At 47.1% G+C, this 19,675-nt stretch overlaps 1 protein-coding gene across 3 annotated transcripts in view; it reads right to left on the minus strand.

The window, feature by feature from the left end:
- Positions 1–19,675, minus strand: part of MYRF (myelin regulatory factor) — a 462,812-nt gene that overhangs the window by 109,105 nt on the left and 334,032 nt on the right. For 2 of the 3 annotated variants that reach the window (XM_078680606.1, XM_078680607.1), the window contains 3 exons: positions 9,726–9,836; positions 1,184–1,274; positions 471–671 (listed from right to left, as the gene is read on the minus strand). In XM_078680606.1, the coding sequence (XP_078536732.1) occupies positions 471–671; positions 1,184–1,274; positions 9,726–9,836 (403 nt within the window). Of the gene's footprint in view, positions 1–470; positions 672–1,183; positions 1,275–9,725; positions 9,837–11,558; positions 11,613–19,675 lie in introns of all 3 variants that reach the window. The other variant, XM_078680605.1, reaches the window with a different exon arrangement.

Here is a 19,675-nt window from a genome sequence, read left to right on the forward strand (position 1 = left end):
TGTGCAAGATGTTACTAGAGGGCGCCTGCATTGATCCCATCCAAATAACACGATTAATTGTTCTTAGTGGAACCTGACCCAGTGTTCTATCCCACCTGAAACGTATCACTCGCAGGTAGAAGTTCAGACTAGAATATTTCTATCTTTGTTACACAGAGATGTACTAGAACTCTAGATAAGGTTTATCGCATACATAATTCACAACATTCAGTTTCTGAATTCAGTGAGCCCAAGCAAGGCACCCCCACACCCACTCCCCAAGACCTACAGCTGTTTTGTATATGAGAATTCACATGAGTGGGCATGTTACGTTTGACACATGGCTACCACCCCCGTCCATGGTGTTCACCTTTTTTTGCCTTGGGTGGTCTTCTCGCTGGCCCCAGTTCTCCTCATATCAATTATCTGACTTGTTACGTACCCCAGCTCACACCCTCTCCTGCGCTTCCTTAATTACCCAGCCCCATTACCTCATGTACATCTTCCTTTGCCCGGATGTCCGATGGGTGCATCAGTGACCCCATGACCTTCACATTTCCATGTACCACCAGTGCCTCGTCTGGACGGTCTGTGTTGATGCCAATGCGTCCATGGTGAAAGATGGTGTCAGGCAGCTGTCCCCGCTGCCACAGGACCTCGCTGTCACTCTCGAACTGACCTGGGTTGGAAGCCTGAGAAGGGGGAAGAGATGCAGATTAAGGTGGGAAAAACAAACAGCCCAACCCGATGCTCAATGTTCAAGATATTCCTCTGTATTCACAACCCTACACCATAACATAACAGCACTGCACTATAACATAACCGCACTGCGCCATAAAATAACAGCACTGCACCATAACATCATCACCCTCACCCTCACCATAACATAACAGCACTGCAGCATAACATCATCACCCTCACCCTCACCATAACATAACAGCACTGCAGCATTACATCATCACCCTCACCATAACATAACAGCACTGCACCATAACATCATCACCCTCACCATATCATGATCACCCTCACCATAACATCATCACCCTCACCATAACATCATCACCCTCACCATAACACAACAGCACTACACCACAGCATCCTCATCGTCAGTGCACCATGCATGAATAGGCAGTGCTCGTGGGGAGAGGGGTGAGATGATGTACCATGACTATACCAGTGGGGAGTGTGGGTGGACACCACTTACTCTGACAATGATGCGCTCAGAGGCCTGAGCCGCCACCGTGTAATGCTGGTTCTGAGCACACGCTTGAAGAGCTACCACCAACATGAAGTACCTAAGGAGGAGGCAGAGCCACACGTTAGGAAGATAAAAAGACTGAAAAAATGAAAAGACTAAATGAGAAAGAAGAGAGAGCGGGGGAGACAGGATGGAGAGGGGATGAGTTTAAAGGGGAGAACAGTAAGAAGGAAAAGAGGCTGAGACAGGTCGAAGAGTGAAAGGCTAGTGAGAGAAAGAGAGAAGTAGCGATAGTTAGATATTAGGAGGTTGTGGTAGTGGTGGAGAAATAAGTAGGGAGAGAAAGGAATGGGTATGCCCTCGAAGGGGAGAAGATCAAGGAAAGGGAGAGAGAAACACCTGGATATAATAAAAAGAACAGAATAAAGAAATACACTGCGAAGAACAAAGCTAGAGGGTGCGGAAGTGTGGGGGGCACAGAAGGAAGGACAAGAATGTAGAGGTTCACAAAAGTGTCTCCAATAGATAGATAAGATGCAGGGACATTCAGGTGAGGATAAACATGGCAGGGACGGATGTCTGAGGGATGCATAGGACTCACACACACAAGATGCAGGAAGGGACAGATGGAGGGTGTCACTGCCTGACATCTCCGTCAAGGTAGAAGTGACCGATAGGGTGTGCAGAACCTCAAAAGAGTGATATTTCTTTTGATAATGTGTTTGTATGTGTTTCTGACAAAATATATAACAACATAAAGTGGTTCAGGTGATTTTTATACCTATCTTTAATGCTCAAACGTTGTGTACCGTCAATGTTTTACACCCATTTATTCTGCTTACTACTTCCCCAATCCTATCTACCTATCCCCACATCCTTTAAACCCTCCCTGTTACCTTCTTTCCTTCTCTTGATGACATATACCTTTCCACAAAACATACTATTTTTAAGGAAGAGGTATTTCGTCATTTTGACCTTTCTCCAACATGAAGATTTGTCAGCCTGATTTCTGGCTGACCTTCTCCATGAGTCGTTTAAGTGACAGGTACCAGTCACACAGTTCATGCTTTAACACTCTATGCTCTGAAAACAGAAATCTCTTCTGAAATTGGAATTAGCAAGGAAAATTCAAGAAATCTACCCATCCTAAAATAGATTCAGTTTTATGAAGTAACTGAACGATCCTACTTATGGACCCATGAGAGAACACGTCATCATGGGTCAGCTATTTCACGAAGACCCAACATGCAAGACCAGGGGTGGGTGGACATGTGTTCATTCTCTCGGAGTGTCCCCGTGCTTTCCTTTCTAAAGGTATGTATAGTGATAAACAAGTTACTTACCTTCAGTAACAATATATCTGTAGGAAACATAGGTTAGTTATAGATTCCTTACCTTAGAATAACCCGCAGGTATCAGACAGAATGCGGAAAGTTTTTCGTCAGCAGTACCCCTATGCGTCGAAAGGTGTCATTGGGCGGCTCCGCATTTGTCGTTGCCGTCCTGGTCGCTGGGATGACGTTACGGTAGCTACTTAGACGCTGACGTCAGTTCTGTACACGACGTTTCACACCAGAAGCGCAGAGCCATGCAAGACACTGAGCACTGGTGCACAAAACTAGGGCCATGAAAGGAAATCCTTAACTAACCCTAGAAGTCAGTTCGCAAAACAGGGAGGATGGGTGGGGCGGTAAGTAATCTATAACTAACCTATGTTTCTTTCAGATATTTCGTTTCCAAAGGTAAGTAACTTGTTCATCTGAAAGAAACAGTTAGTTATAGATTCCTTACCTTAGAATAGATACCTCAGCAGTACCAACCCTGGAGGTGGGTCTGTGAACCAAGTTCACACCAGAAAGTCCTGGAGAACAGAACGGCCAAAGAAGCTGTCTCTCAGGACTTGGCTGTCCAGGCAGTAGTTTCTTGTGAACATGTGCAGCGATGCCCACATAGCTGCCTGACAGATGTCATGTAGGGGGACTCCTCGTCCCAAAGCAGTAGCAGCTGCCATCGCCCTGGTGGAATGGGCACGCAACCCCACTGGCGGCTCTTCCTTTGCCAAGGAATAACAAGCTTTGATGCACAAAACGACCCCTAGGGAAATGGTCAGTTTGTGCACGGCCCGACCTTTTTTGGCACCCGCGTAGCCAACAAAAATCTGATCATCCACCCGGAATTGATTTGTGCGATCCAAGTAAAAGGAAAGCGCACACTTTGGATACAGACGTGGAGCCTCACTTCCTCTTTGGAAGGATGCGGAGGAGGAAAGAAGGTAGGCAAAGTGATGGTCTCTCCAATATGGAAAGCAGTAACCACTTTGGGAAGGAAGGAAGGAAGGACAAGTTCTAGGGACAACCTTGCCCGGATGAACAGTCAGAAAAGGAGGTTTAGAAGAAAGAGCTTGGAGCTCACTCAGCCTGGGCGCAGAGGTGATGGCCTCCAGAAAGGCAGTTTTCAAAGTCAGAAGCCTGAGAGGACAGTTATGTAGCGGCTCAAAGGGAACGAACATAAGGTAAGTAAGAACCAAGTTCAAGTTCCACTGAGTCATTACGAAAGGAACAGGAGGAAAAAGATGAGTAATGCCCTTAACAAAGTAATTTATAACAGGGGACTTGAAAAGAGAAGGCTGATCAGGAAGAAAGGCTGAAATGGCCGAGAGGTAGCCCTTAAGAGGGCCTAGAGCAGAGCCCTGCTGAGCCAAATAAAGAAGGGACAAGAGAACCCCAGAAAGAGGGGCGGAAATTTGATCCACAGCCTTTGCTGTGCACCATGCTACAAATTTGTTCCATCTACAGGCTTATACTGTCTTAGTGGAGAGACGCCTGGCTGCCAAGATAACTTCACAGACTTCGGGAGGCAGGTCAAACAACCCCAACTGCCGCCGCTCAATCCCCATGCAAGGAGGTGCAGACTGGACAGGTTCGGGTGGAGGACTGCTCCTGTGACAGAAGATCCTCCCACAGAGGCAGTCTGATCAGAGGATCGCTGGCCATGAGTAGCAGCTCGGGATACCAGACTCTTCGGGCCCAATCCAGAACCACAAGATTAAATTGGGTCCGGTCATGCTTGATATTCTTCAGCACTCTGGGCAGAAGTGGTATAGGCGGAAAGGCGTATAGTAGATCGCAACTCCACTCGTGACGAAAAGCGTTGCCAAGCGAGTGCCGCCTTGGAAATTCCAACGCACAGAATTGCTGACTTCGGTGGCGAATATATCTAACCAAGGCTCTCCCCACTGGTGAAAGAGACCTAGCACCACCTCCGAGTGAAGACATCATTCGTCATCCATCATGCACCTGTAGCTGAGTTCACTGCCCTGGCGTTCAGTGAACCTGCCAGGTGTTGAACCACCAGGGATATGCCCCGGTGTTCCAGCCATGTCCAGAGGCAGAGGGCCTCTTGACATAGGGTCCATGACCCCACCCTGCCTTGTTTGTTGCAGTACCAGATGGCGGTGGTGTTGTTCGTGAACACCTGCACTACTCTTCCCCAGACAGAGGGAAGGAATGCTTTGAGTGCAAGACAAAGCGCCCAAAGCTTCAGAAGGTTGATGTGGAGCCCGGACCCCACCAGAGACCAGAGACCTCTGATCTCTGCCTCCTCCATGTGGCCGCCCCATCCCAGAAGTGATGCATCGGTTACCACTGTGAACTCTGGTTGGGGAAGGGTGAGGGATCAGCCGTTGACCCAATCCTGGTTCGTTAGCCACCACTGCAATTGGTGTGCAGTGCCCTCCGAGATCTGGACGCAATTGAACAGGTTACCCTGATGTTGTGCCCACTGGAACTTCAGGTCCCACTGCAGAGCCCACATATGCCTACTGGCATGGTCCACCGGCAGGATGCAGGGCGGCATCAGGCTCAGTAACCGGAGGGTCATCCTGACCGAAACCCGGGATAGAGGCTGAAAGATCAAAATCATAGCCCGAATAGGGGAAGACTGCAACCCCTGATCTGTGTGATGAGCTGTGACCGCTGCCATCACTTTTGTGAACACCCGAGGGGTGCTGGTAAGGCCAAAGGGAAGCACTGTAAACTGAAAGTGCTTGTGGCCTACCGTGAACCGTAGGTAACGCCCGTGGGCTGGTAGGGCAGGATGTGAAAATAAGCATCCTGCAAGTCCAACGCTACCATCCAGTCTCCAGGGTCGAGGGCATACAGGACCTCAGCGAACGCCAACATTTTGAACTTCTCCTTCTGGAGGAAGCGGTTGACGTTCCTGTGTTCCATGATAGGACGCAGGGCTTTGTCCTTCTTGGGCACCAGAAAGTAGTGGGAATAGCAATCACAGCCTATTTCTGGGATCGGAACTCGCTCAATAGCTCCCTTGGCCAAGAGTGCCGAAACGTCCTGTTGGAGAAGGGCTAGATAATCCTCCGACATGCGATGGTACTGAGGTGGCATGGATGGAGGGGTAGACTCGAAGGGGAGGGAGTAGTCCCTTTGTACTATTTGCAAAACCCACCTGTCTGACGTGATGGTGCACCAGTGGGGGATGTGATGGCAGATCCTGCCGCCCACTGGCGATTGGTGACCCTGAAAGGTCGGACTAGGAGGGTTTGGGGGCTGCGGCAGAGGGGCTGTAGTGGACTGGCCCGCCCGCTGGCCCCCAGAACCATGGCGGTGGTTTCCACATCCCCGGCCGTGCAGGGCCTGATCCGCTTGTGCTGGCCTGTGGCTCTGGGCAGAATGTGGCAGGGCACCCCTTCCATAGCCACAAAAAGGGCGAAAAGCAGACTGCGCAGGGCGGGTGGTGGAGAGGCCCAAGTCCCTGGCCGTAGCCTGAGAGTCCTTAAAGCGCTCCAGCGCGTTGTCTGCCTTGTCACTGAATAGGCGACGGCCATTAAAGGGCATGTCCATAAGAGTGGATTGGACATCCCCTGAAAAACCAGTCGTTCTCAACCAGGCGTAGCATCTAAGGGCTACCGACGTGAAAATCGTCCTGCCTAGTGAGTCGGCCATATCCAGGCCACAGCGGATGGTAAACTTTGCTGCGTCTCTCCCTTCAGCAACTGCACGGGAGAGTACGGCCTTGGCCTCCTCCCCTGCACTGTGGCAGCCCTTGCGCCACCATATCCCACACGGAGTGGGTGTAACAGCCCAACAGACATGCAGGTGTTTACCGACCGCAGTCCCAAGCTGGAGGGAGAAAACATCTTCCTCCCAAGATGGTCCAGCTCTGGATTCCCTATCAGGTGGTGCGCTAGGGAATGCACCTTTGGAGGTGGAGGCTTGGACCACCAAGCTCTCAGGGATGGGGTGTTAGGAGAGGAAAGTGGGGTTGCCCGGGGACGGGCGCTGGCGTTGGGCAATCATCCTATCCACAGGAGCCCCTGTGTTGGGCCTGGACCAGGTGCCCAAAAGGATGTCAGTGAAGGCTTCATTAAACGGTAGCAGGGGCTCTGGAGAGCTCGCTGACGGTTTTAGCACCTCTGTCAGGAGGTTAGTCCTGACTGTCACCATAGGTAGCTCAAGGTAGAGAGCCTCGGCCGCCCTACGCAACACCATGGCATAAGACGCTCCCTCCTCCATAGCCATGGAAGGAGGAGACAACGTGCCAAGGTCTGGTGAGGTATCCAGACCACTGGCTTCCCCAAGTTCCTCTCTCCAGTCCGGTTCGTAGCCCAACTGGTCAGTTAAAGAGTCTCCAGACCTCTCCCAGTACTCCTCACCTTCCTCTGGCTGCCAATCTGGTCTAAAAGATCCAGGGTAAAACAAGGGCACAAAAGTACCCGTCTTCGCCAGATCCAGCATAGGTCAACTCTGGTCTGGCTCCGTGTCTACAACGAGCGGGAGGCTGGGGTCGACGTCGGTTGGAGACAAAGATGGAGCCAGCTGCAGATGTGGTGCCGGTGGAGGTGTATCCAGGTCGACCGGTGCCGATCCGGATCCAGGCCTGGATCCAAGGGGACCCTGCGGGGCCCGAAGGCACACCGGTGGAGTCGGGCTGACCAAAGATGGCATGCATCGATACGTAAAATTGGCAAAGCTGGGAAGGGGTCGTTCCGGTTCCCGGGAAGGGAGGGAAACTCTGAGTTAACCCTTCGGACTCTGCACGTGGGGCCGCAGGAGGTGCACCACCCGCATCCCTCGTCACGTCAGCGGACCGAAGGGGAGAAGTCGAAGAGCGACTATGCTTCTTCGACTTCTTCTCGTGCTTCGACTTACCTGAAGAGTGCGAAGACTTGGAAGAGGACTGGTGGTGATGGCTCTGCGACCGGTCCCTCGACCTCCCACCCGACCGGGACCTAGAACGGCGTGGATCTGACTGCCGGGCCTCTGGAAGCTTCTGGGACGGCTCCCGCATAGACTTCGGATTCATGGTCCCGCAGTCGGAGCATGACTTGGGTTCGTGGTCACGCTCCAGGCAAAACAGGCACGCGTGGTACGGATCCGTCACTGACATCAGTCGGCTACAGGAACCGCAGGCCTTGAAACTGGACATCCCTCGTGCGCCAGGAGCTGATAGACTCAGCAAAAACAGTGTTGACAAAAGTCGAGAAAAAGTCAGTCAAAAAGTGACTGGAGGTACCGCTATCTCCAGATCTGTGCTGGCTAGCGCAGAAAAAGAAAGAACTAACGTCAGCGTGCGAGGGCGGCGTCTAAGTAGTTACCACAACATAATCCCAGCGACCACGACGCCAACGATGAACGTGGAGCCGACCGACGCCACCTTTCGACGTGCAGGGGTACTGCTGACGAAAAACCTCCCAGATACAGTCTGACGCCTGGGGGTAATTCTAAGGTAAGGAATCTATAACTAACGGTTTCTTTCAGATATCTTTCATTTACATAGGGATTACTTTTAATGAGCATATGGATTGGTCTTTCCACATCAGCAAACAAAGGTTGAAACATATATAGATTACTGGTGGTCTTGCTAGGGTGCACAGGGGCTCCTTTTTTAAATCTATAAGTCCAACGATTGAGGTCTATAAAACCAAAGCCCTAGGGGCTATCACTTACGGGTCAGATCTATGGGGGCATAAATCTGTGAAAGAAATAGTGCTGATGGAAAATAAATACATTAGACGCTAGCGAGTCTACCTCCAAGTACTCTGCTAGTACCGCTTTGCCTTGACATTGGAAGTAAGCCCACTCCTCTTTTGGAGAATTTGGGTAACCCCAGAGCTGACATCATATAGACTTGCTCTGGAAGAGATTTTAGACCTATCCAGGGCTAATAGACTACCATGGCTTTCTCATATTGGGGACACATTCACCAGAATTGGTCTTGCAGGCTCATGGTCTGACCCTGCAGCAGCATGCTTTTTAATATTGAGGAAGGAACTCGTGACTCGGTACATGGGGTACAAACACTCCATTATGCTGATGGATACAACCATGGGCGCTCTGACAGATAGATTCACTCAAGTTAAATACGTTTATAGCCCTGAGCCTTTCCTCCATGAGCTTCAAACAGCAATGGTCGGAAAACTTTATATACAGTTTAGGCATGGTGCACCTTCCTGACCTAGATTTAGATGAATCTGTCTTAGCCTATCATGTGATATAAAAAGCATTGCATTTTTATCAAGATGTATTATTGATTTTTAACAATTCTATGTCTTTTTAACTGGGATATTTATATGGTATTTAAACCTGTGTTGTGTTTATCTAAAAAGTACTTTTATGGTTTTTATGACCGAAATAAAGATAACGAACGATATCAGCTCAACTGAACTGCTCCTTTCCACCAATTGTCAATCAGCAACAGCATCTGTGATTGGCTGCGAGAGTCTTGTGCAGCTGCTAATGTAAGCCAATACTCTTCTCTATTTGTGAAGTAGGTCCAATGTCCACAGTGCTCTGTGTTTTATTGTTCTTTTTATTTTGGCAGCAGTTTCTTCCCTACTAGAGTGATATAGTGCCACCTCAAGTACTTGTTTTTTATTTTCAACTAACCACAGTTGTGAGCCATCCTCACAGATACATGCCAGGGCGGCGGTTTACAATAATGAATGCTGGCACTTGTCCTGAAATATATTTTTTTAACCTCCATTCACTCTCGGATCGCCTGCATGTACTCCAATGGCGTAACAAAACTTGAGGGTTGCCACCCTGCAAGGTACATGGAGGGGCCATGCTAAGGATTTTATCAGGAGCTCTCAGGCAAGAGTACTGTGCTGAGGGGCCCACTACACCTTGGGTCCCCTGCCCCGCAGAGGTGCAGGGGCTTGTATTACACCACTGATGTACTCTATGGTACAAGCCCTACTATGGGTTTTTCTTTTGGCCTGATTTTGTGTTGTTGAGCCACAGATATGTCTAGGCAGTATTTCAGCGGTACTTGTGGTTACACTTGCCCTCCTCTTGACATGGCTTGACTGGCATTTTGTCAAACTAAAATAGAGTACCTCAGATCTTACAGGACGCCTTTAACCAAAGGGGCAAGGAACAGGAGTGGACTCACAGGCATGCATTGGCAGGGTGCAAATTGGAGACTTGGAATACATGGAGCCACAATAGAAATAGGGAGTGTGGGTGTTTTTAGACACCGCTTTTAGAAATTGGTCAAAGGAGACAAAGCTGCCATAGGTAGTTCTCACCTCTGGTCTGGGTTGGGCTTCCCCTTCTTCCTCATGTTGTTGGCAGTGGTCTCACTGAAGTGGAGCCTCCCGACTGTGACCTTCGTGACCTGCTCAGGTGGGAGACTGACGCTGTGGAGAAAGACAGAAATAATGGGGTTAGAATTTGAAGGGAAATCCTATGTATTTCTGCAGGCATATGCTGGGAGACAGATACCAGTTGAAGAGACAGTCTGTATCCATTCAGGACAGAAAGTCTATGGAAACAATCTGGATTAGGAATATCTGGGCACACGCTGCCATGAACACTCCCATGGCACAATATGTGCACTGTGACTCTAAAAGCACAGCCTGGGTGCAAAATCTATGGGAAATATCTTTACAGGGAGAGTTTATGGATCAGGCTACGTAGAGTCATTCTGTGGGCACAGTTTGATACAGAACAGGCAAGTGTTGTGTCTGAGCACACTGAAGGAGAGCATCTCTGGGAACACTTTGGACAGACAGACAAACTCTCCAGCCACACTCTAGGCAGAGATGGTCTCTGGGTACAATTTGGGAGAAGTACATTCTGAAAAGAGAGATTGAATGGTAAATGCCTACACTCTAAACATAGACATTTAATGATAACAGCCAAGCAAACACTTTTTGGGCACACATCATGCTGAACATCCTCCATGACAATCTTTAATCTGGCAGGAAAGCTGTGGCCACATTCTGTGGTGAGTGATGTGTAGGTGTCTTGTGTTGAGAGACCTTTTGGCCAATGTCTGGGCACAAACACTTGTCTGGGTGAGACAGAGGCAGCAACACCGTCTGGGCATACCAGGACAGAGATTCCATGAGGACAGTCTTGCTTAAGTACTCTGTGTGTAGACTCTGGGTGTACAGAATGCAAGGCGTGTTCTTCGTAGAGACACTTGCTTAGCAAAATCCGACAAATATACTTTCGGATCTTTCTGAGGGCCAACACTGCCAGCCCCTTATAGTTACAGGGTTTGCGAGCACAGCCCGAGATATGTTGGTTTAAAGGGACCTTTCAGCAAGAAGTAAAAAGCTTGTCCATTTACCCAATCTTACATCTTCCACCCTCAGCAACAGCAGGGTTTTCCGGAAAGGTGATTTGTTTGATGACATCTGGTTGGGTTGTTAAATCCATTGCAACATCATAACCTAGATGACTTCTTACATGTTGCAAAGCAAACCAGAACCACTTTTTCGAGGCGGGGTGTGTGATGCAGTGTACCGCCTTTATACAATAGGAGGCGGGGTACACACAGCCTTCGTCTGTTCTATGTGTGGGTAGGCAGTGAACAGTGTGTCCTTCCTGGTGCTCTCAGTGCTGGTGTGAAGGTTGACCTTGTGCCCCCCATGATATTTCAGTTCTATGTATGAGCAAACAGATCACCCATGCAGGACTTGTGACTGCCGTGGGAGAATAGGGAATATGTCTTTCCTTGAACTTTCATTGCTATATCCTTGGTGCTGTAGGTGAGGACAAGTGGCACCCCTACGTGACCCCCGTTTCTTAGAGCAATACATCAGTGTGCCCTCCTATCCTGCCAGTGGTTTGAGCAAGTGGACAAGGACCTCCTCCAAGCAACAAAGAGGCTGATATCCACAGCTTTTCACACATTTGTGACAAACCGACCTAACCAGCCCAACGGAACAGGACAGACCCCTGGACAACACACTACTTTTGACTGGGATGGGAGGTATAAGGGATGTGAGATTTTTTAACAAAATAGCGGTGAGCGACTGTGGTGAAGCTCAATGCTGTAAGTAAGGAACATATGAGGGGGATAGGGGAAAAGGGCCAGGGCGCCTGTAAAGTGCAGGCCTGAGCTCACTCACATCAGTCCGGTAACAGGAGGGGAGCTGGAAGGGGCTCCTGCAGAACTCCCGGCTCTGAAGGGGGAAAAAGCCAGTCAGAAATGAGTTTTGGTCTAAAAATTGATACAGCATGTTACATTTTGCGTGTGCCTCTTCCCACCCCGCACAGCCAGTACCACTCGGTCGCTGTGCAGCGTCAGAGAGGACTGACCACACTTCCCGGGAGCTCCTTAAACAGATCTCCAACCAACCACACTTCTGTGCTATGTTTCCACCCATCATAGTGCGCAGGATGCGTGGTGGGACCATAGCCTACTTGGATTTCCCCAGGGATGTTGCTTTAAGTTCCTTCTTGGGGTTCCCCAGGTCTCATTGCTTGAATCTTTGTCACCCCATTCAACATAAGCTTTGGAAAAAGTACTATAAATCATCACACTGCAGTACACATTTTTAGTAAATGTTACCTTTTTCTTTACTGTCTCCTGTATAGCCTTACATGTGTGCCAAATGAGGAAGGAAATGCTTGAGAACTGAATGGCCAGTCTCTCACCAGAACATTTGGTCCTGTCTGCACACTAAAATACAGCACTATGTCTGCAACGCTGAGGTGTGACTGATAATGGTGAGAATCCATGACTTCTGCAATGCACTGTAAATACTCCAACGCTGTGTTAGCTCACTTGGACTAAAATTCAAACTGTAGAGACCCTTTGCCTCTCTTCCATCTCCCTTTTCATTATACTGTGATGCGTGCTGGCAAGCCACACAATCTTGAGCCATGAGGAAGTAAAGCATGTTGCCTTTGCCAAATTCATTTGCCATGTATTTTTTTGGTCTGGTTTGACAGTGCAGCAGTCTAAAACCTATTGTTACAGATTTTTTGTAAATATACTGGGCTTTGGCTCATCCCAGAGGAGTATTTCTTTCCCAACTCACAGAATTGACTGTTTGGTGAATTATGGAGTGCTTGCATTGCAATTTGCGAGGGACTGTATTACAACTAAAAAGTAAACTGAATCATCACATATTACAATCATATCATACATATACTGAATGCTGACAGCTATCTTTCTCGGTTTTGTTCTTTGCTTCCGCAAGCTTTTTTAAAGGCTAAGTCAGGACTTGCATTTTGCCTGCTGAAGCACTCCATTTACTTGTTAAACAAGCATTGGTAAAACAAATACGTCTGACTTTAATATACTAACACAGACATGCACAAACACTGTTTGTAAATATTAACATATTAAAGCCAGCCCTATTGGCTTTTCCAATGCTTGCTATATTTTGGCATCTAAGGACACAGCCACCAAATAGCAAAATACACTGCAGTGATGAAGATGGCACCACAACCAGAGAAGTGACATGCTCCGTACACATTCTAACACTCTCGCCCTCCTGAAGAAGAGTGTTGCCATTGCCATCAGTACAATTTATCAAGCCATAGCAGCCTGGCCGAGTGATTTGTTTTAAGCAAATGTAACACCCCAATGATAGGATGGAATGTACCAGTGTGGGCACCACCACGTGGTACTCTATCCATCACAATCTTTCCATACCCTGCCTATGGCCTATTTACCCCCACCCCTGGTGCTCTGTCATCTGCCCCCCACACCGCCACCACCAGTCTCCTGGGCAGGATGCTGCATCCATGGGAGTGACTGATACTTAATTGCTGGCTGACTCCTCTGCTACCTCGTGGTTATTTTTTCTTGTCTCCTTCTCTAATTCACTGCATGTGCCCAGTAGACCAAACCCATCATGCTCAGTCACATGTCTCTTTTTCCCAGTCCCCACTCTGACATCAACGAACCCCAGTGCAGACCCCAGGGTCTGGAGTTCTGAGGCAAGGGGCTTGCTTTGTTGAGTCCCACTTTCCCCCCTGGTGTTGCACTTGACCCATCTTCACTTTTTCCTACCAGTGCCCAAATAGCTCCACCATCAGAGAGAACACACACATGTTACAGGACGTGCTGTATCTATTTTGCATGTTCACACGGCTGCTGCACATGCTTTATCTGAGGGAATGAAGCATACACTGGTGCTAGCTACACTCTTTCTATTTTGTGTGGTTAGCGACAAGTGTGAATCCCTTTTCACTGAAGAAGTGCCAACATGATTGTCTTTGCAAATGCTTTTATTTCTTTTTTTCCGGCAAAGCTAAAGCCTGGCTGCAGCACTGCTTCCTAGTAATCACTGACGTGCTCCATCAACCATTAGTAAATCTTTGTATGATCATAATATATTAGTAAATGCAAATAGTATCCTACTCCCCTGGCTGTTGAAAGGGGTCTCTCTCTTTTATTCTGTTATCATAATATATACCACTATTCTGAACATAGACCACAAGCCCGTTTTTATGCGTCACTGCAGAGTAACGGGTTTTCCACCTTTAGCGATGCATGCTATTGGCACTTTAAAAGCCTACAGTTTTACATTAACAGTGTTTTGAGATTTACAAGGTGAAACAATGAGATGTAGTGAAGCTTGTGAGACTGTATGTCTTTTATATGGTACACCTCAAAGATGTCAAATCTATGCTTGATCCTTTGGAGTTCTAGCCTTTTAATGCGATGCCATAGCCCCAACTTTCCCTTTACTCCCATAGTGACCTCTGCTAACAAGCCAAAAAGTACAAGCCATGCAATGAGCTGAGTTAAGCTAAATTCCCTTTGTCATATTTATTTGCATTCTATTATCTTTCCCTTAAATCTTTTTGTTTCAGCAACACTGTGTGCATCTTGCTGAATAATTTAGTTCTGCGAATTTAACCACTGTAGGGTCTTTGCATGCACCAAGCATTCACTACACATTGACTTACACTTAATAAATGCATTCTGGGTGATTCAGAAAAGCTACTCTCTGATATTCCATGTTCCAACCAATACACCAAACGTGACTATACATATTTTGCGTTTCCTGCTTATCACACGAGTGTCCAAACATTGGTAACAGGGCGATTCAGACACTGTACTAGCTTTGTGGATGGTGAGTTAACAGTCAGCCATTCTTGGACCAGACACGTGAGTGCTATCAGTTTATTCCAGACGATGAGTAAGAGTTTACTAAAGTATGTAGGTATTTGTATACAGTAAAAAACGCTGGAGGAAAAGCATTTATTCAGGTACGTTCATTTCCTGAGACTACACGGTTGTGGAGGCACGCAGCAAACGTTACCTGCACCAGCAACAACTCATGAACAACAGTAGTATTTTAAAGCACAACATACTCAGAATACTTAACCATTCCATGGGCACACTTAGTAATATGAGAACACTCAAAAGGGATGTTCACTCTATAATTCTTTAAGAACAGCGAAACATAAGGTTGCATGAACATTACATGTATCCCACATTTTACTACACTACTACACATCTTCCCTTCTTCCCAAAAAAACAAAGCAACAACATATTTTTTTTTAAATACAAGAACTCAGCAATAAAATTACCAGTAATAGCCCCTCCAACATAAGCAATGACAGAGTTATGTATGAAAACTGCTTTGAGTGACAATAATTCTAGAACTCCTTCTTGGAAGCTCACGCTTGGGCAACACAGAGATCTTTCCGTTGTCAGTTCACAGAGGTTTCTTGCCTACTTTGTCCCTCACACTGTCGTCATCAGGACTGACCATTACTTTGACAATCTTGTCAAGATTCCACCAATGGCCGTTCCCACTTGAACAGCATTACCGCCGATCTTCTCCACTCTGATCGGCTCTCCAAATCTGCTCTTTTCCTTCTTGACACGTACAGGAGACTTTATCCAAACCATGTCCCTAACCACAAGCGGAACCACTTTGACACCTTTTTTCTAATCATAACAAACTTTTTGTTTTTCCTGTGCCAGGGCCATGTTCTCTTTTACTATAAAAATCAATTTAATAACATCAGAGTCTGATTTTAGCCATTTTGCCATCCGCCCAGGTCTAAAACTTGTGTTCGCTCTTCTTTCTCTCTTCATTCTATCAAAAGTTCAAACAGAGGCACCTTGGTGGATGAATGAGGTGGGTGGTGTAGGAAACTTCTCAAATGTTTGATTCCACAAGAATCAAGGAACACTTGTAATTCACTACTTGCGAGTTACGTTACTTTGTCTAAAACCAAAACCTAGGTGAATCCTTCTCTCATGCAGACTTCGCTGAGAAATTTCACAGGGTGTCTGGCATACAGCTCCCTCACCATCTTGATCTCTGGCCATTTTGATGCATAATCCATAAGTACCAAGATAAACCTGGTGCCACTAGGCAGGGAATCGTAAGGCCCGATGACGTCAATATCTAATTTGACCCATGGACCAGCAGGACACTCAGTAGACATGAGAGGAGGCAACACCACCTTAAGATTTTTATCAGCAGACCCACACACACACACAACAATTCCCCACCTCCTCATTAATCTCTGGGTCCATACCTGGCCACCAAAAGGTCTCCCGTATGTGGCGCCTGGAGAGAGACAAACCTAAATGTCCATCATTGACCTTACTGATAATATTGTTACTTACAGTACGAGGTGGAATAAGCTTTTCAGACCACAAGAGCAGACCATCTTCAATGGAGATTTCAATCTCAACCTTACAGTAAAGTTGCAATAACGGAGATGAGACCTTTTCTCTGGACCAACCCTTTCTTAACAGTTCACACACCTGTTTGTAACTACTCACACCTCAAAGATGCCATCCACTCATCTTCAGAACACATCCTCAACTCCTATTTCCAAGGCAGCCGCAAAACAATCCTTCTCAAATAGATCAGAAAATGTTATAACTTTGTGTTCGTCAACATTGTGTGGAAAGGAAGAAAGGTTCGCTCTCCCATTCTTATCACTCGAAATATGAGTCACATCAAACTGTTACTGCTATAGCTTGGTGACCATCCTCAAAATCCTGTGAGTGCAACATTTGCTCAACCCACTCCCCAGAATACTAACTAGTGCTTGTGATCCGTTTGTAACATGAAACGCCTCCCCTATACATACACTAGACATTTCTCAATGGCTCACAAACGTGCCAATAGTGCTTTCTCAATAGCCAAGTACTGGAGCTGTGCTTCCATCAACACTCTGAATGTATCACCACAGTATTTTCAACCTCACTAACTCTTTGGGTCAGTATGGCACCCCGCCCCACCAGGCTGGCATCAACCGTAATAGAACACGGAAAACCTGGATCAAGAGGTCTCCCCAACATGAACTTGATCTGATCAAAAGCTGCAATGCCTTCCTCACACCACACACATTTGACTCCCTTCTTTAGTAAATTGCTAATACGACATACCTTTGTGGCAAAATCAGGGATGAACATAGAGGAATACTCACGCAAACCCTAGCTGCGACTTCACACCAGCCTTATACTTTCGGGGTGTAGCATTCACAATGGCTTCCACCAGACCAGGTCTAGGACTGATCCGTTCCTGCTAGATCATGTGGCCTAGGCATTCAACCTCACTGCACTGAAACTTACATGTTTCTGTCTTCAGGACTACCCCTTGTTTTTTGAAAATCCCTAATACTCTATGGAGGATATTATCATGGGACGTGGCATCCTTAACAAAAATTAACACATCACCCTGAAACACCAAGACACCCTCTCGCTCGTTAAGCAAGTTGAACATCACTCCATTATGCTTTAAGAAAAATGTATTGTGTGCGATTATTGAGTTATTTCTAGTGTGGGAATTTTTACTGAATCAGCCCATTTTTCTGCAAGTATTGGTTTATGTTGATCTTCATCCAAGTGACTAAAATGTGCCTTTGTCTACTCTAATCACTGCTTAAAGGGAACATGCTCAAGTCCATGTCTATTAAGAGACCTGTGTCAACTTATGAGTTATTTGTGAATAACATCCAAAAGGAAGTTCCCAGGACTAACTCGATCGAGCTCGTAGTTGTGACCAGTTTTCACTTCCGGTTTTAAATCAGTGGGCTATAACAGAGCTGGATGTAAGCAAGGAGAAGAAAGGAAAAGGACAAACAAAAAAGGCTTGAGTGGACACCTTACTACAGTGGGCCTGATTCACCAAGGTAAACGTAAACATTTTTGCAAGTTTGTTACTTTTTGGTATTAACAAACTGCAAGTTTATTTTCACTAATAGTAATTTTTAAGACTGCGGAGACTCCGCAAACAAAAGAAAGGTTAAGAAGATAGGAGAGAGTTTTTTATTATGTACGCTTTTGGTATTCACAAACTGTGCGCTTAAATTTACTACTAATAATTTTACAACAACAGAGACTATGCACTTTCAAAGATAGGAGCGGTCTATTGTTATATGTGTAGAATCTACAAAAGTCGTAAAATTACTATTACTAAAAATAAACTCACAGTTTGTCAATAACAAAAAAATAGTAAACTTATACAAAAGTGTAAGTTTAACTTTGTGAATCAGGCCCACTGTAGTAAGGTGGCCACTTAAGACTGTTTAAAAGACTACTAGGTAAAACCTTAGAAAGAAAAATGTGACTCTCAAGAGGAAGAGTAGAGGAGCCAGGTATAATGATCCACTGTTTTAGATTTATAGACTAGAAATGAAACAAACAACAGAGAGAAGTCCCCTCCTGACAGTCACTGTCCCTGAATAGCTCTCCATAAACCGCAACCTAATTCCACCAGAGTGGTCTTGAGTTTTGCATCGATAGCTCTCTAAGCAGTTCTTTCAAAAGAATTTGTAGTCTATGTATGGAGAAGTGAAACGTCCACAAAGAATTCCTAACACAGCCACAATCTGCAGTCTGAAGACTGCATTAGAATCTGATTTAAAAAAACTACTCAGCACAAGTTGTATGTTACATGAGGTAATCATGCCTAAAGTGCATGTCTGTTTCAGAGTGCTGTAATATGGTAGAACATGGGGTCTTTTCTTAGAGCCACACCAACTCTAGTCAGAGAAGTATAGTTCACATAGGAAGCTAGGCCAGTGGTCTAAATTTTAAGCATGCATTCCAGTACCTAATATCTTAACACCTTTTGATTTACATGAGACAAATTGAGGGCACCTGTGCAAACAGACTGGCAGCCAAGCATTCTCAAATCTAAGAGAGTGAACCTACACAAAGCGAAAACTAAAATGTACTCAACGGAAAACAACACATGGCTCTGACCTCGTCTATAAATGTAGGAAGTTAAAACGACTGTAGCTCATGGCAGGAAAGAGCATTTTATTTGTAAAGAAGAAGACCTTAATTGGCAGCTGCTGGCTCTCTCTGCACATAAAAGGGCATATTTACAAGCCTCTATCGCCACCTCAACGCCACTCTCTTTTGGCATGGAACGTCTTACTTTGGCCCGAGATGGAGCAGCCGTAGAGATGAGGAGGCTCCTGGGGTGGTCCGGGGATGAGGGACTGGCTCGCCGCAGGACTGAGGGGAGCAGCCCGCGCAGTGGAGGCCGGTGTGGGCTCCTGACTACCTGCAAGGGCGGTTGCCTTGACTGCGGGCGAGGGAAGCCTCTGGTTGAGTCAGCCGGGAACGCAGATCTGCCGTTGGGGAGCGGAGGCCTGGAAGCCGCATGCGGTGAGCAGAGGGAGGGAGCGCGACCCGGGCGTCACCTACCCTTGTGTGGCCCTCTATTGAGGTAGGATGCCTTGCAGGGGCCTGAATTGGAATGTGCCCTGGAGATGCAAATGGGCCTAAAGTGACCCGGAGTTGGAGCCTGGTTCTGCCGTCCACTGTGAGCCTAGGAGGGGTAGCCTGTGCTGTGGAGGCCGCGGGTCCAGGTCTCTGGGTGTCGCCGGAGGCCATCCCCACTTTGTTGCAAGGCTCCTGAGGGACAAGCTGAAGCAGGACCCCGGAGACAAAGGAGCACCTACAGGGGAGTGCCCTGCATCCATGTGGGATCGGGGGCTGTGTGAGCAGAGGGGGCTCCTTGAGGTGACTAATGGTGAAACCGGAAAGGTGAACATTGACAGGTGTGCCTCCTCCACCCCATGAGTGGATTGCGGAGTTCAGACTGGACTAGCCCTGAGGGTGGGGTCCCCTTTGCCTGCCGTCCCAGGGCCCTGAGGGGCTATAGGTCTTGAGCTCCAGGTGAAGCCAACTGCAAAGCAACCTTAATGGACAAGAACCAAAATTAGCTTGCTTACAAAGGGATACTTGTTGAAAATGGCAATGTATATGCACATAAGCGGCGTTCATTTGTGTTCACTGTAC

Source organism: Lissotriton helveticus, chromosome 3_1 (genome assembly GCF_964261635.1).
Source record: "Lissotriton helveticus chromosome 3_1, aLisHel1.1, whole genome shotgun sequence".
NCBI lineage: Eukaryota > Metazoa > Chordata > Amphibia > Caudata > Salamandridae > Lissotriton > Lissotriton helveticus.